The 14,613-nt window shown below is 40.1% G+C and overlaps 1 protein-coding gene across 1 annotated transcript; it reads right to left on the bottom strand.

The window, feature by feature from the left end:
- Positions 1 to 1,301: 1,301 nt before the first annotated feature.
- Positions 1,302 to 13,850, bottom strand: LOC113041341 (F-box only protein 41). Its single transcript, XM_026199808.1, has 14 exons — positions 13,718 to 13,850; positions 11,022 to 12,562; positions 10,559 to 10,751; positions 10,397 to 10,470; positions 9,943 to 10,181; positions 8,725 to 8,855; positions 8,552 to 8,635; positions 7,520 to 7,635; positions 7,270 to 7,422; positions 5,783 to 5,878; positions 5,591 to 5,709; positions 3,480 to 3,638; positions 2,089 to 2,204; positions 1,302 to 1,422 (listed from the first exon to the last, which is right to left on the bottom strand). Exons 2-14 carry the CDS (start codon positions 11,648 to 11,650, stop codon positions 1,363 to 1,365), a joined length of 2,169 nt encoding a protein of 722 aa, XP_026055593.1. The 5' UTR covers positions 11,651 to 12,562; positions 13,718 to 13,850; the 3' UTR covers positions 1,302 to 1,362.
- Positions 13,851 to 14,613: the final 763 nt, after the last annotated feature.

Here is a 14,613-nt window from a genome sequence, read left to right as displayed (position 1 = left end):
GATTTTAAAATTAAAATGCACACTGAAAATTAAATGACGATTCATAAAAATGTATAAATGTAAATAGTTTTTACATAAAAATAATTAAATTAAAATTCTTACTTAAAATGAAATAAAAATAATAATATTAATCAAAATGAAATGCACAAAATTTAACATTTTGAGAAATAATTTAAAAATAAAATACAAATTTTAATAATTATAAGTGAAACAACAAAAAGAAAACTTACAAAAATGAAATAATCCATAAAAATGAATATATTAATTAAAAAATTATGAATAATGGAGTGATTCTGTTAATAAATAGTGCTGTATACGATCAATAACAAATAACACACACATTAGACACAGAAACAGATCCAGATGAGTCTGAGGTCACCGAAGACACCTGCTGGAAGACCTGTGTGTGTGTGTGTGTGTGTGTGTGTGCGTGTGCGTGTGTGTGTGTGCGTGTGTGTGTGTGTGTGCGTGTGCGTGTGTGTGTGAGTGTGAGTGTGTGTCAGTGTGTTCATGCATACGTGCGTTTGAACAGTACTGAATTCATAATTGCCTTTAATAACATTTACTGCTAATTATTGCGACTTTACAGCTACAACTAACACAATATATCTGAATTATATTCCTAAAGCTACTATAATATTGGAAATAAACAGACCTGAGCGATATAACTGTGCGTCTCAAACCCCTTCCACTCTCAAAAGTGCCTTGTGTTCATTTATAATTTGATTTTACAATTAAAAATAAATAAATAAATACTGAAAATGAAATAATTCATGAAAATGAAAAATTTTAATTAATTTAAAATAAAAAAAATAATTTATTAAATTATAAAATTGTAAAATGTACATCATTTTCTTACATAAGTCATAATAATGTTTAATTGATAAAAAAATCCTGCATCAGATGTGTGAGGAGTGATTGTTAATTGAAAATAACAATTATTAAATAAAAACGCTAAAAAAAGAAGAAGAAAACTTTAAATAATAATTAAAAATAAAAACAGCTAAAATAAAACACTTCAAAATTAAACATATCAAAATAATGTACATCAATTATTTTAAAACAAAGAACTAAATAAAACAGATGTTAAATTGAAATCATTTTAAAATATATGTTGTTTGTAAGTTCTCCTGTAATGTTTATGTTGTTTATGATTATGTCTGTGGTCATTATAAGTGTGTGTGTATGTATGTGTGTGTGTGTGTGTGAGAGAGAGAGAGAGAGAGAGTGTGTGTGTATGTATTTGTGTGTGTGAGAGAGAGAGTGTGACTGTGAGAGAGAGAGAGAGAGTGTGAGTGTGAGTGTGTGTGTGTGTGTGTGTGTGAGAGAGAGAGAGAGAGAGTGTGTGTGTGTGTGTTTGTCTCAGGGTTTCTTTACTCTGATCTGTAGAACATCACTCAGAGCCGGACGCTTTCTCAACGCCTGAGGAGATAAAATTCACTTCATTCCAATCAGACACATATCCGATATTTCGTATTATGTGTGTGTGTGTGTGTGTGTGTGTGTGAGAGAGAGAAAGAGAGAGAGAGAGAGACAGTATGTGTGTGTGTGTGTGAGAGAGAGAGAGAGAGAGAGAGAGAGAGACAGTGTGTGTGTGTGTGTGTGTGTGTGAGAGAGAGAGAGAGAGAGAGACAGTATGTGTGTGTGTGTGTGAGAGAGAGAGAGAGAGAGAGAGAGAGAGAGACAGTGTGTGTGTGTGTGTGTGTGTGAGAGAGAGAGAGAGAGAGAGAGAGAGAGAGACAGTATGTGTGTGTGTGTGTGAGAGAGAGAGAGAGAGAGAGAGACAGTATGTGTGTGTGTGTGTGAGAGAGAGAGAGAGAGAGAGAGAGAGACAGTGTGTGTGTGTGTGTGTGTGTGAGAGAGAGAGAGAGAGAGAGAGAGAGAGAGACAGTATGTGTGTGTGTGTGTGAGAGAGAGAGAGAGAGAGACAGTGTGTGTGTGTGTGTGTGTGTGTGAGAGAGAGAGAGAGAGACAGTGTGTGTGTGTGTGTGTGTGTGTGTGTGTGTGAGAGAGAGAGAGAGAGAGAGAGAGAGACAGAGAGAGAGACAGTATGTGTGTGTGTGTGTGTGTAACGGTGGCTGGTTTGACCTGTAGGTTGTTGATGATCTCCTCAAATAATCTCTTGGCTTCTTCACTGTCAGCGTCTTCGAAGTAATCAGAGATACTCAACTGAACCAGCACACACTTCAGACTCACACACACACCTCACACACACACACACACACACACACACACAGAAGAGCTGCGTTAGACGTGCATGAGCTCATCACAGTTTAGGTTTTAGTCTTGAATAAAGTAATCAACACACAAAATGACCATGCATCAAACAATCAAAACACTCTCACTAAATCGTTTAAAATAAAAACAATTAAAACACTTGCTAAAAATTACACCATGATAATACAAATTAAATAAATAATTTTACATTTAAAAACTTTTTTAATTTTTTAAAAAAAATTAAAAAAAATTAAATCATAAAAATAAATAAATAAAATTTTAAAACGGTCAATGTTCAGGCCCTTGAGGCGCGGTGTGTGAGTGTGTGAGTGAGTGTGTGAGTGAGTGTGTGAGTGAGTGTGTGAGTGAGTGTGTGAGTGTGTGAGTGAGTGTGTGAGTGTGTGAGTGAGTGTCTGTGTGTGTGAGTGTGTGAGTGAGTGTGTGAGTGAGTGTGTGAGTGTGTGAGTGAGTGTCTGTGTGTGTGAGTGAGTGTGTGAGTGTGTGAGTGAGTGTGTGAGTGTGTGAGTGAGTGTGTGAGTGTGTGAGTGAGTGTCTGTGTGTGTGAGTGTGTGAGTGAGTGTGTGAGTGAGTGAGTGAGTGTGTGAGTGAGTGAGTGAGTGTGTGAGTGAGTGTGTGAGTGTGTGAGTGAGTGTGTGAGTGTGTGAGTGAGTGTGTGAGTGAGTGTGTGAGTGTGTGAGTGAGTGTCTGTGTGTGTGAGTGTGTGAGTGAGTGTGTGAGTGAGTGAGTGAGTGTGTGAGTGAGTGTGTGAGTGAGTGAGTGTGTGAGTGAGTGTGTGAGTGTGTGTGTGAGTGAGTGTGTGAGTGAGTGAGTGTGTGAGTGAGTGTGTGAGTGTGTGAGTGAGTGTGTGAGTGTGTGAGTGAGTGTGTGAGTGTGTGAGTGAGTGTCTGTGTGTGTGAGTGTGTGAGTGAGTGTGTGAGTGAGTGTGTGAGTGTGTGAGTGAGTGAGTGAGTGAGTGAGTGAGTGAGTGAGTGAGTGTGTGTGTGTGTGTGAGTGTGTGAGTGTGTGAGTGTGTGTGTGAGTGAGTGTGTGAGTGTGTGAGTGAGTGTGTGAGTGTGTGAGTGTGTGTGTGAGTGAGTGTGTGTGAGTGTGTGAGTGTGTGTGTGAGTGAGTGTGTGTGAGTGTGTGAGTGTGTGAGTGTGTGAGTGTGTGAGTGAGTGTGTGTGTGTGTGTGTGAGTGTGTGAGTGTGTGAGTGAGTGTGTGTGTGTGTGTGTGAGTGTGTGTGTGAGTGAGTGGTGCTCACTGCTGAAGTGCAGAAGGGCTCTGGAGGTGACCGGTGTGGAGATGAAGCTGAGCGTGTGCAGCTGCTGGAGTCCGTCTCTACAGATCTCCGCCGCTGACTCCTGGTTCACTTCATTCATGTGATGCAGCTCCAGCTCACACAGGTTCACACAGTTCCTCGCTGCAGAAACACAACACTCAGCTCTCACCTCGGCTCTCAATGCAGTACAGGTAATGCGACTTATGCCATCAGATTACTTTTTTCCAAGTAACTAGTAAACAGTATTGGGAAGGTTACTTTGTAAATATTTACCCTATTTTAAAATGTAATAAGTAGTGTAACTAGTGCTAGAGTTAGAGGGACAAATAAAGGTAATTAATCAATAACTCAAAATAAAATTATAATAATTACATTTAAAGCACAAAATCAAACTTTAGCACTACTTTGAGATTGTTTTGAGGTTAAATAATGATTTAATATCAGAAGATAAAATGATTGTGATTTTAACAGTAAATAACTGTGAAAATGCTACAGTACGAACCTGTTGAATGGTTAACGGTAAGATCCTGTACAATTTACAATAAAAAAAAAACTCGTAAATTGACTTTCCCAGAATTCTCTGTGTTGCATTTCAACTTTTGTTTGAATTTGATGATTTTTCTTTGAAATAACGATGTTTCTTGTTAGTTTTTTTCTTATCAGTTATGTTTATTAGGGTTGTATGTTACATATAATGTTGTTAAATCAATGTTTATTTATGACACTGTGCATCTTCTCTATGTTATTATTTAAAGCTGCTCTCATCACCACCTGCATTTGGTGGTTATCAGTATTTTACAAAAGCACAAAACAGATTTCATTAATATGTTGGTATATTAATAACATTATATCAGTTAATTAAATTAATTTAGTTAATCCTGTAAAACCTAAAATGTTGTTACCGTATTTTTTACAGTACAAATCCGCCAACCACAGCTGCCGTTTATTTTACCGTAAATCTTAAGGCATTTTATTGCAGTATTACATTATATTTTAAAGAAGCCAGTTACAATTTGTGAAAGAAGTCAATCAAATCTGTCTATGTGAGAAAACATTTGGATGTGACCCCCTTTGTAATAAAGATAAAGAACTGTAATTTAATTACACAATTACACACATTTATTAAATTACGTAATTCCATTAACAAGTCACTCCCGAACATTCCAAGCAAAGTAGTGCATTATTTTTAAATTTAGAAGGAAATAATTGAGATACTTTTTTAAATAAGAAACATCAAAATCAGTAAAGAACAGTGAAAAGCAACCTTAGAATTTGAAGCAAATCTGCAATAATTAAAGGGTAAATAACCCAAATACCCTTTATGTATTTAATTCCATTTTATTAACCAATGTCGTTGCTGCTGAGCTTCGATTATCAAATTCAATCATACTAATTAGAAGTTATGGGATAAACAAACCTTTTCGAAGCTTTGTTTCCATCCAAAGTTGGGAATTTAACTTACTGTATGCACAAAATTGGAATATCGTATAAAACATTTGCGAACAAGCACCGTATCCATCCAACGAGTCAAACTTTTTCGTTTAAAGTCAAAAACCACCTCAAGCGACCGTAAAAGCTTATTTTGCAAATTAAAGGGATTTTTATTTGAAATCAGGCGTTTCCATCGCACGTTTCTTTTGCGATACTTCAAAATGTGCATTAAAATAGGGTGATGGAAACGTCGTAACAAATGATTTGCAAAAGTTTCGAAGCTTCACAAAGCAGTGCTTCAAAAGTGGCCAAAATGTAGTTCTGTCAAAGGATTAATCACGATTAATCGTATCCAAAAGAATCTTTTTTGTTTACGTAGTATATATGTGTGAACTGTATATATGTATTATGTACATATGCATTAACATTATTGGTGTGGAAGGGCTTTTACATTTACCAAAAATATAAGTTTTATATTAAGAATAAACAAGCCCAGCCCATATATGAAAAGGAACTGAAAAGTAATGTATCACATTACTTTCCATAAAAAATACCTAACGTAATTAGTTACTTTTTTAGGGAGTAACGCAATATTGTAATGCATTACTTTTAAAAGTAACTTTCCCCAGCACTGCTCACGCATCACCTGACCTGTCACTCACCCAGAGAGGCCAATCCCTGCACGCCGCAGCTGGCCCCGCCCACCCCCACACGGCACAGGTTCGGCCAGCATCGGCCAATCGTCTGCAAGCAGCGGTTACTGAAGCGACTGGGCTGCAGGCTGCAGGAAACCAAGGCGGGAAATCAGTGGTCATGTGATCAGCGGAGACAGATTTAAAGACACAGATCCTCACCACGGCTGTAGAGGAGCGATGTGCAGCGTTGTGATGTTCCTGCATCCCGCTCCCAGAGCCCAGATCACTTCCTGTCCCGCCGGATCTGACGCGCTCCTGAACACATCACAATCAGCTGTGTGAAGCTTACCATTGCTATCTACAGGTGCCTCTAAAAAATTTAATATCATGAAAAAGTTCTTAATCTTTTGTAATTTAATTCAAAAAAGCCAACGTATATTCTAGACTCATTTGCATACTGCAATCAAACTTAAATATTTCAAGAGTTTTTTGTTTTAATTCTGATGGTTATGACTTACAGCTTAGGAAAAAAATAAAAAAGCAGGTTTAGTTATGCACTCAATACTTGGTTGGGGCTCCTTTCGCACAAATGACTGCTTCCGTGCGGCGTGGCATAGACGCCGCTGCACCCAAATCACCTCTGACTTCAGAAACTTCACACTGGACTTTGGATTCTGTGCCTGTCCAGTCTTCCTCCAGACGTTGATTTCCAAATGAAATGCTAAATTACTTTCATCTGAAAAGAGGACTGTGTGGACCACTGATCAACAGTCCTGTTATTTTCCTCCTTACCCCAGGTGAGATGCTTCTGACGTTATTCTCTGGTTCAGGAGGGTCTTGGATGCATGAATGTGACAGCTCTAGCTCTTTTCCTGAAGACGTCTGAGTGTGGTGACTGTCCACTCCTTGTGAAGCTCTCCCAAGTTCTTGAATCTGCTTTTCCTGACAATCTTCCCAAGGCTGTGGTCATCCCTGTTCCTTGTGCATCTTTTCCTACCACACTTTTTCCTTCCAGTCAACTTTCTATGAATATGATTTGATACAGCACTCTGTGAACAGCCAGCCCTTTAAGCAATGATCTTCTGTGGCTCCTCGTTGGTGTTTCAGTAGTTCTTCTCATAATTGTGGTTGCATGTTCTAAACTAGCCCAGAAGGTACCCAGTGTTTAGACTCAAAATGAATCAAACTAATCAAGCTCAAAATGGAATATTTTTCAGATACTGATTTTTTTATTTTCCTAAGCTATAAGTCGTAACCATAAGAGTTAAAACAAAAAAAAACTCTTGAAATATTTCAGTTTGTTCTAATTCTAATATTTTGAGATGCACATCTATCTATCTATCTATCTATCTATCTATCTATCTATCTATCTATCTATCTATCTATCTATCTATCTGACTACTTCTATCTATCTATCTATCTATCTATCTATCTATCTATCTATCTATCTATCTATCTATGTCTATTTTTCTATCGATCTGACAGGTCGTAATTTAAAGTTAAAAGAACAGATTTTTTTAAATATAAAAAATAATAATAAAAAAACTGCATTTGAAGAATAAATGTATGTATGTATAAATCTACATGAATATTAATTGAAATGTATTATATATATATATATATATATATATATATATATATATATATATATATATATATATAGTCTAGTATCTAGTATTTATTAATAAAAAAAAAGTTTATGTCACCTGTATGTGAGTGACTGCAGTGCACGGCAGTGACAGCTGACGAGCCACAGAGATCTGTCCGTCAAAATGCTGGGACAATGAGAGATGCTCAGAGAGATGAGACTCCGCCCCGCTGCTTTTAGCACCGCCTCCAGCCCCGCCTCCAGCCCACCCCTCAACACAGAGAGACCAAAACACTCTTCACTAAAACACACTGGCCATCATGTGAAAGAATATATATGTGAACAAATTACATATGAATATATTTTACCTGGTGCTGCGCAAGTACTCGTCTTTGTTCTCCTTCTTGCCACGGGATCGAGGTTTGAGGTTGTGAAGAACAAGAGACTGAGTCTGAGAGCACCACTGAGACAGAGTCATCAGGAACTACACACACACACACACACACACACACACACACACACACACACACACACACACACACAGGAGGTTAGTCTGTCTTTGCTCTACAGTGACCTCTACAGGTGGTTTGTTTTATTAGCTGAGGAAGCCATTTTGGCAAGGGTTGTTTGAGAAATAATGAATGGAGATAAGCTTCTGAAGAGGTAAGTGAATTGAGTTTCTGTCTTCTGTCGATGTTTGCTGATTCAGACGCTTTGCTGGTTTTAGGTGGATTAGATTTGGTTGGTTGAAGCCTTTGTGGATTCAAGTTGTGCAAATAAATAAAATGTTAACTCTGATTGGTAATTTGTCTGATTTTGTTATTTTTTTCTGATGAAATACACACACATTGTAATAAAAGCCAAAATAAGAAATGGTATGTATATGAATATTTACTGAGTAATCCACTAATTCATAGAGGAGAGTCAAAATGGCAATTTTCACCTGAGATTTGAAGCCTTCAGAAGGATGGCAGCATGATTATATTACTTTTACTCAGAATTTGCTAGGTCTGTTAGTAAAGTCTGTCGATTCTATCCATCTTTATTGCATTATACTCCAGTGGTGACCATTCAAAAATGGAGAAAAAGCTGTTTTTGTGTGCTTTCTTCAAAGTTTGCATTGGTGTAACTCAAGAAGTATTAGAGATATCTCAATATCCTTTTAGATTTTGGCTTTTGACAAACTTTTCCTTTGGCATCTTCATTTTTAAAGCCCTGTATAGGAATCTCAATGTGGCTTCATGTGTAAATTGTTAAAAATGATTAATATTCAGTGGCCAAAAACTAAATGTGTGTTACTTTGCATACAGCTAATGATTATCATACTTAAAATGTAATGTAAAACCTTTACTTGTCACACAATTTCTGAAACTTGACGCTCAAAGTGTGTGTTTCCTTGCCTTCGATGACACTTGTGTGTTCTCCAGTGTTACTCTGATCCAAACAGCAGGATGACGTGCGACACTGCGCCAGTCCTTACACACCTGAGAGAGAGAGACGACACACACACACACTTAGACAGTGCAGCACACATCACACACATCATATATCTAACACACACACACACACACACCTCAGCGGCGGTGAGCAGCGAGCGCGTGTCCAGATAAGTGAACACACAGAAGAGCGCCGCTGTGAGCCTCAGACGCTCTGAACACACGGCTGATTCACTGGATCTGTTCACACACCAGTGCAGATCCGGACCTGATCACAACAACAACAGATATCACACACTTCACACCCTAGCAACAACACCGCGACACCATGGAAACGAGGCAGAGAGTTCTGTACAGGCACTGTAAAACTCTATTTAAATAATTAATAATCTCTTATAATCAGTGCTTCTTTTCAATTAATTGTAATGTGTCTTTATGTGTTAATCAGGGTAATTATTATTATTATTATAGGATAACTAAAACCACAAAAAAATAAATAAATAATGTAATATATGTTAAAATAAAATATATTAAAAAAACATTTATTTCAACATTGCTCGTTTTGCATTACAATAAAATATTACAGTAAAATAACCAAAATTCAATAAGCTAAAAATAAAAAATACTACCATTTAGACATTTCAAATATAATAAAAAAAACACAACAAGATTACTAAAATTACTGTGTGTGTGTGTGTGTGTGTGTGTGCGTGTCTGTGTCTCTGTGTGTGTGTGTCTGTGTCTCTGTGTGTGTGAGTGTGTGAGCATGTGTGAGCGTGTGTGCGGGTGTGTGTGTGTGTTAGTGTGTGTTAGTGTGTGTGTGTGTGTGTGTGTGTGTGTGCGTGTGTGTGCGTGTGTGTGCGAGTGAGTGTGAGTGTGTGAGCGTGTGTGAGCGTGTGTGAGTGTGTGTGTGTGTGTGTGAGTGTGTGTGTGCGTGTCTGTGTGCGAGCGTGTGTGTGTGTGTGTGTGTGAGTATGTGTGTGTGTGTGTGTGTGTGTGTGTGTGTGTCTGTGTCTCTCTGTGTGTGTGTGTGTGTGTGTGTGCATGTCTGTGTGCATGTGTGTGCTTGTGTGTGTGCGTGTCTGTGTCTCTGTGTGTGTGAGCGTGTGTGCGGGTGTGTGTGTGTGTGTGCGTGTGTGCGTGTGTGTGCGAGTGAGTGTGAGTGTGTGAGAGCGTGTGTGAGCGTGTGTGAGTGTGTGTGCGGGTGTGTGTGTGTGTGAGTGTCTGTGTGCGTGTCTGTGTGCGAGCGTGTGTGTGTGTGTGTGTGTGTGAGTATGTGTGTGTGTGTGTCTGTGTCTCTCTGTGTGTGTGTGTGTGTGCGTGTCTGTGTGCATGTGTGTGTGTGTGTGTTGTACCGGTGCGGCTGTAGGTCCTGTATCCCGTGTGTTGTGTGTCGTCCTGTGAGTCTGCGGTGTAAAGGGACCAGTTGTCTGAATCAGCATCAGTGTGTGTGTGTTGGATCATCCCGGGTGATTCGGATCCTCTCTCGTGCCCCTCGCCGGCTCCACACAACATGTGCTGATACTGCCGTCCGTCCCAGTGACCCTCACAGCCGCCCGAACCCACCGACAGTGTGCGTGGCCTCCGCTCGAACCTGACACACACCAGACACATCCCATCACTACTGCAGCATCACAACACGAGCACAGACGTTAACATCTCCTACATGAACACACGCAGAGCAAACAGAGACTTTGGCTTCAAACCGACAGATTCCATCCAGATTAGTTAGTGTACTCTCTCTTTATGAGGTTCAGGTTCAATAAATGCCCAGTGTGAAGCCAAATCCCATGTATAAAGCATTGATACCTGTAGTACTGAGCGGCTCTGCAGTCAGACACATGAGAAGATCTCCTGCTCATCCCAGACACGCTGGAGCTCCTCTGTCAAACACACAAACACTTGACTGCTGACACATGAGGAGTATCAGTGGCCACTCTATATCTCTAAAACACGACGGTCTCTCTGTACCTGGTAGCCTGACGCTCTGCTTCCTGCCAGGTGTCTGTGAGAGGAAGTGACATCATCGCAGAGGTTCTGCAGCTGCGTCTCGGCTCTCTCGGCTCGCTCCAGCAGATCCTCCATGAAGCGCTGCAGACGGATCTTAGCGCTGGCTTCCTGGAGCGCCGTGTCCCTCACAAACCTGTCCAGCTCACACACTTCCCTAATACACACACACACACACACATTCACACGTTTCGCTTACCGAAACACAGAAACTAAAATTAAAGTTTCTATATATAACTGACCCTGTTTTATGGCTCCCACCTACAGATTCCCACCCATAGCCATCAGAAAAGTTAATTAAGCATCGGTCAATGATTACCGCCCTCCAAAACTATTGCATATGAAACTGAAATTTTCTGTGCAATTTCAGAGGAAATGATTCAGTTGCTGGTGTTTCAGTGCATCTCTAATATGAGCATACACTCACTGTTGTTTGCGCCGCAGTTGTTCGTCTCTCTCTCTCAGCTCGTATCTGAGGCTGGCCAGCATCTCCACAGAAATGTCCACCTGCCGCTCCAGCTCGGCCGCCCGCTCCTCCGCCTGCTGCTTCTGTCTGAGCATGCGCTCGCTCTCTCTCTGGGCCTGTCTCACCTCCACGCTCCTCCGCTTCACCTCGTCCTGCAGCGCCTCCAGTTTGAGCGAGACGCGCTCCTGCACCTCCAGTGCCAGCTGTTGAAGCCGGGCCTCCAGCGCCAGCCTGCCCAGCCAAGGCACTCCTAGCTGGGCCACAGCGCGTCCGGTGTCTGCCCCCTCTTCTGCGGCGCTGGAGCTTACGGCGACCGCCAGCACCGGAGACCGAGATGAGGGCGAGTCTCTCTGGATGAGGATCTTTCGGAGCGGACGGGCCAAACTCAGGGCATCCAGGAGCTCGAACCGCAGGGGGTGGTCGATTTCATCCCCTCGCTGGGTATAAAGGGACATCAGTCTGCCCTCAGAGCTCCGGCGAGTGGTCAGACAGAGTTTTTGGCAGGAGCGGACGCTGGAAAGGTGCTCCCCAAACCCGCACGGCTCTCCACAGGTCGGGCAGTGTGACGGCAGCTCTGTGCTGGTCGACATTCTGTGACGACACACTCACACGCTCGAAACACAACTCCTGAGTCACATAGTGAGATCATTCAGAGATCAGGAACATTTAAGTCACTTTAGGAGCGTTTCAGGAACTTTAGGAGAGATTCAAGAACGTTTCAGGAATTTTAGGAGTGTTTCAAGAAACTGTCAGTAACTACGAGCATTTCAGGAACATTTCAGAAACTTTAGGAGCGTTTCAGGAACGTTTCAGGAATGTTTTAGTTACTTTAGGAGTGTTTTAAGAACGTTTCAATGTTTCAGTAACTAGCAGTGTTTCATTAACAGAGCATGTTAAAGCTATTTCAGTATCTACTGGATGTTTCAAATGTTTTTCAGTAAACGTTAGAAGCATTTTAGGGGTGTTTCAGTATCTTCTGGGGCATTTTAGTAACATTAGGAGTGTTTCCAAGGTGTTTCAGTATCTTCTGGATGTTTCAAAGGTAATTTAGTAACTTTGGGAGCATCTTGGAGACGTTTCAGTATCTTTTGGTGTGTTCCAAGGGCCTTTTAGTAACTTAAGACGCGTTTTAGGTGCTTTAGTATCTTCTGGAGCATTACAATGTCATTTCAGGAACCCTAAAGAGAATTGGAAGACATTTCAATCACTTTTTTTAGGGTTTCAGTATCCTCTGGGGTCTTTCAAGGGCATTTCAGTCATTTTTATGAGTGTTTACAGGGTATTTCAGTATCTTCCGGGTATTTAAGTAACTTAAGGACCGCTTTAGGGCTGTTTCAGAAGCATCTTGGGGTATTTCAAGGTCTTTTCAGTAACTTTTTGATGGCATTCCAGAGGTGTTTCGAGCCCCTCAGTAACTTTGGAGTGATTTAGAGGGAATTCAGTGTCTTCTGTGGTGCTTTTAGGAGCTTTTCAGTCCAACACCGGCTCGTGCACAGCTGCACCTGCAAAGGAAAAAGACTTGTCCATCTCATCTTACGCTTACACGGTATACATAGAAGTATAAAGTGATGTTTTTGTTCTCCTGTGATCATGTCTTATCTTGTTTAGAGTGGCAGGACTGCTAGTGTTTTATGCTATGTATTTGTTCACAGTCTCACTCTTGTTCAAATAAATCATGTGCTGTAAACAACAATGGTGCCACCTATATTTCAATGTCTCTCTCCTTCCTGCTTCCTTTTCCTGATTTATTAAATGTATGGCTACTAGAATATCAAGAATACACTAATTGTCTCTCCATCTTTGATTTACAAAAATGCTCTATTATATTAAATTCATATTATAGTTTTATAATTTATATAGTTCACACATATCATCATATTGAGTTCAGTTAGAATTTAAAAAATAATGTTTTTCAAGTCTTTTCTGCACATCAAGGCAGCATTTGCTTGCTCAGAAATACAGCATTAACAGTAACATTTTAAATTATTATAATAATTTAAAAACATCTGTTTTCTGTGTGAATCTGTGTTAAAGTGTAATTTATTTCTGTGATGCTCCGCTGTATTTTCAGCATCATTCCTCCAGTCTTCAGTGTCACATGATCTTCAGAAATCAGAATAATATTCACAGATGAATAGAAAGTTCAAAAGAACAGCATTTATTTGAAAATAAACACGAGTAATTAGTTAATAAATCCAGAGCATATTCTATATTCAACATCATTTCAAACATCTCAGATGCACACTCATGAATTAAAAATGTGAGGGAGGTTATTGTAAGTGACATGCTGGAATTCATGCGTGACTCTGCGCGCGCGCTCCGCGTTATTTCCGCATGAATATGATGAAGACAAAAGCTGCGGTCCGAGAAAAGCTCCATTAACAACGCGAGGATGAAAAACAGTCTAGAGATATGCATGTGTGCAGTCTTCTGCTCATGCTTTCTCATTTAAGGTTCACTTGCATGTTTTATGTTGCAACTGTTATTGAAAGAAACACCTACACAGTGAAAATGCATCATCAGTCGGTTTGGTCCTGTACTGGTATGTGTGTGAATCACGCGACCCAGCCCGAGAACTTCATGTGCATCATCCAAAAGCATGCAGTAGCTAATTCAAATGAACGTGCAGCATTAAAAATAAAAATTAAAAAACCCACCGGTTCTCTGTCTGGACTCTCGTCTTCCACAGACCCAGTTGCTCCGGTCGCCTCTGACGTCACTCCCGGTCTGGGAGAAGCGGACCGCTCGAGGAGCGTGAAGTAGAGCAGTAAGAAATATACATTTATGTGGGAGCGCGCGCGTCACGTTCTGTCGGGCACGCGCCGCTCTGACTCCTGTGCGCGAGCGCCGCTGTCCACACTCACGTGGTGCTGAAACTCAAACCGAGAGCAACATGGTTGGATTAAAATATGCAAAAATCGTGTTCATAATTACAATACATTAAATATGTGCTTAAATATGTTTGAATGCAGAATCTAAGAGAACGAATACGCTATATTTTCTTTAAAAACAATCTCTCTCTCTATATATATATATTTAGGCCTATTAGATCGAGTGAGATGATACCCAGCAAACATTGGTCCGACGGCGACGTCGTGTGGCCGGCCAAAAATAGTCGCGGTAGGACGGCATAAATCGGTAGAAATATGTAACACCAGTGTTGGGCAAGTTACTTTTAAAAAGTAATTAGTTACAGTTACTAGTTACTTCTTCCAAAAAGTAACTAAATTAGTTACTCAGTTACAAATTTTAAAAGTATCTAGTTACTTAAGAAAGTAACTATTGCGTTACTTTCAAGTAAAATTAAATTTTAAATGCTCAAACCCCACCTCTACCCCTCTTTAAAGGAACTTAAAATACATGTGCATGTTCAATTATTTATGATAAATCTGAATAGTATAATGAAATGGACACTTAATACAATACATTATTAACAGAAACATGAAACATTGTACACACATCTGAAGTGAGACTAGCCTCCAATCAAATTCCATGTATGTAGATATTATGTTTATATAGTGGATCAATGCAAATAACACGATAGATTTTTGGG

The sequence above is a fragment of the Carassius auratus genome, chromosome 23, assembly GCF_003368295.1.
Source record: "Carassius auratus strain Wakin chromosome 23, ASM336829v1, whole genome shotgun sequence".
Taxonomy (NCBI): domain Eukaryota; kingdom Metazoa; phylum Chordata; class Actinopteri; order Cypriniformes; family Cyprinidae; genus Carassius; species Carassius auratus.
The sequence above is the reverse complement of the archived record's forward strand: the minus strand, read 5'-3'. Positions and strand labels throughout refer to the sequence as shown.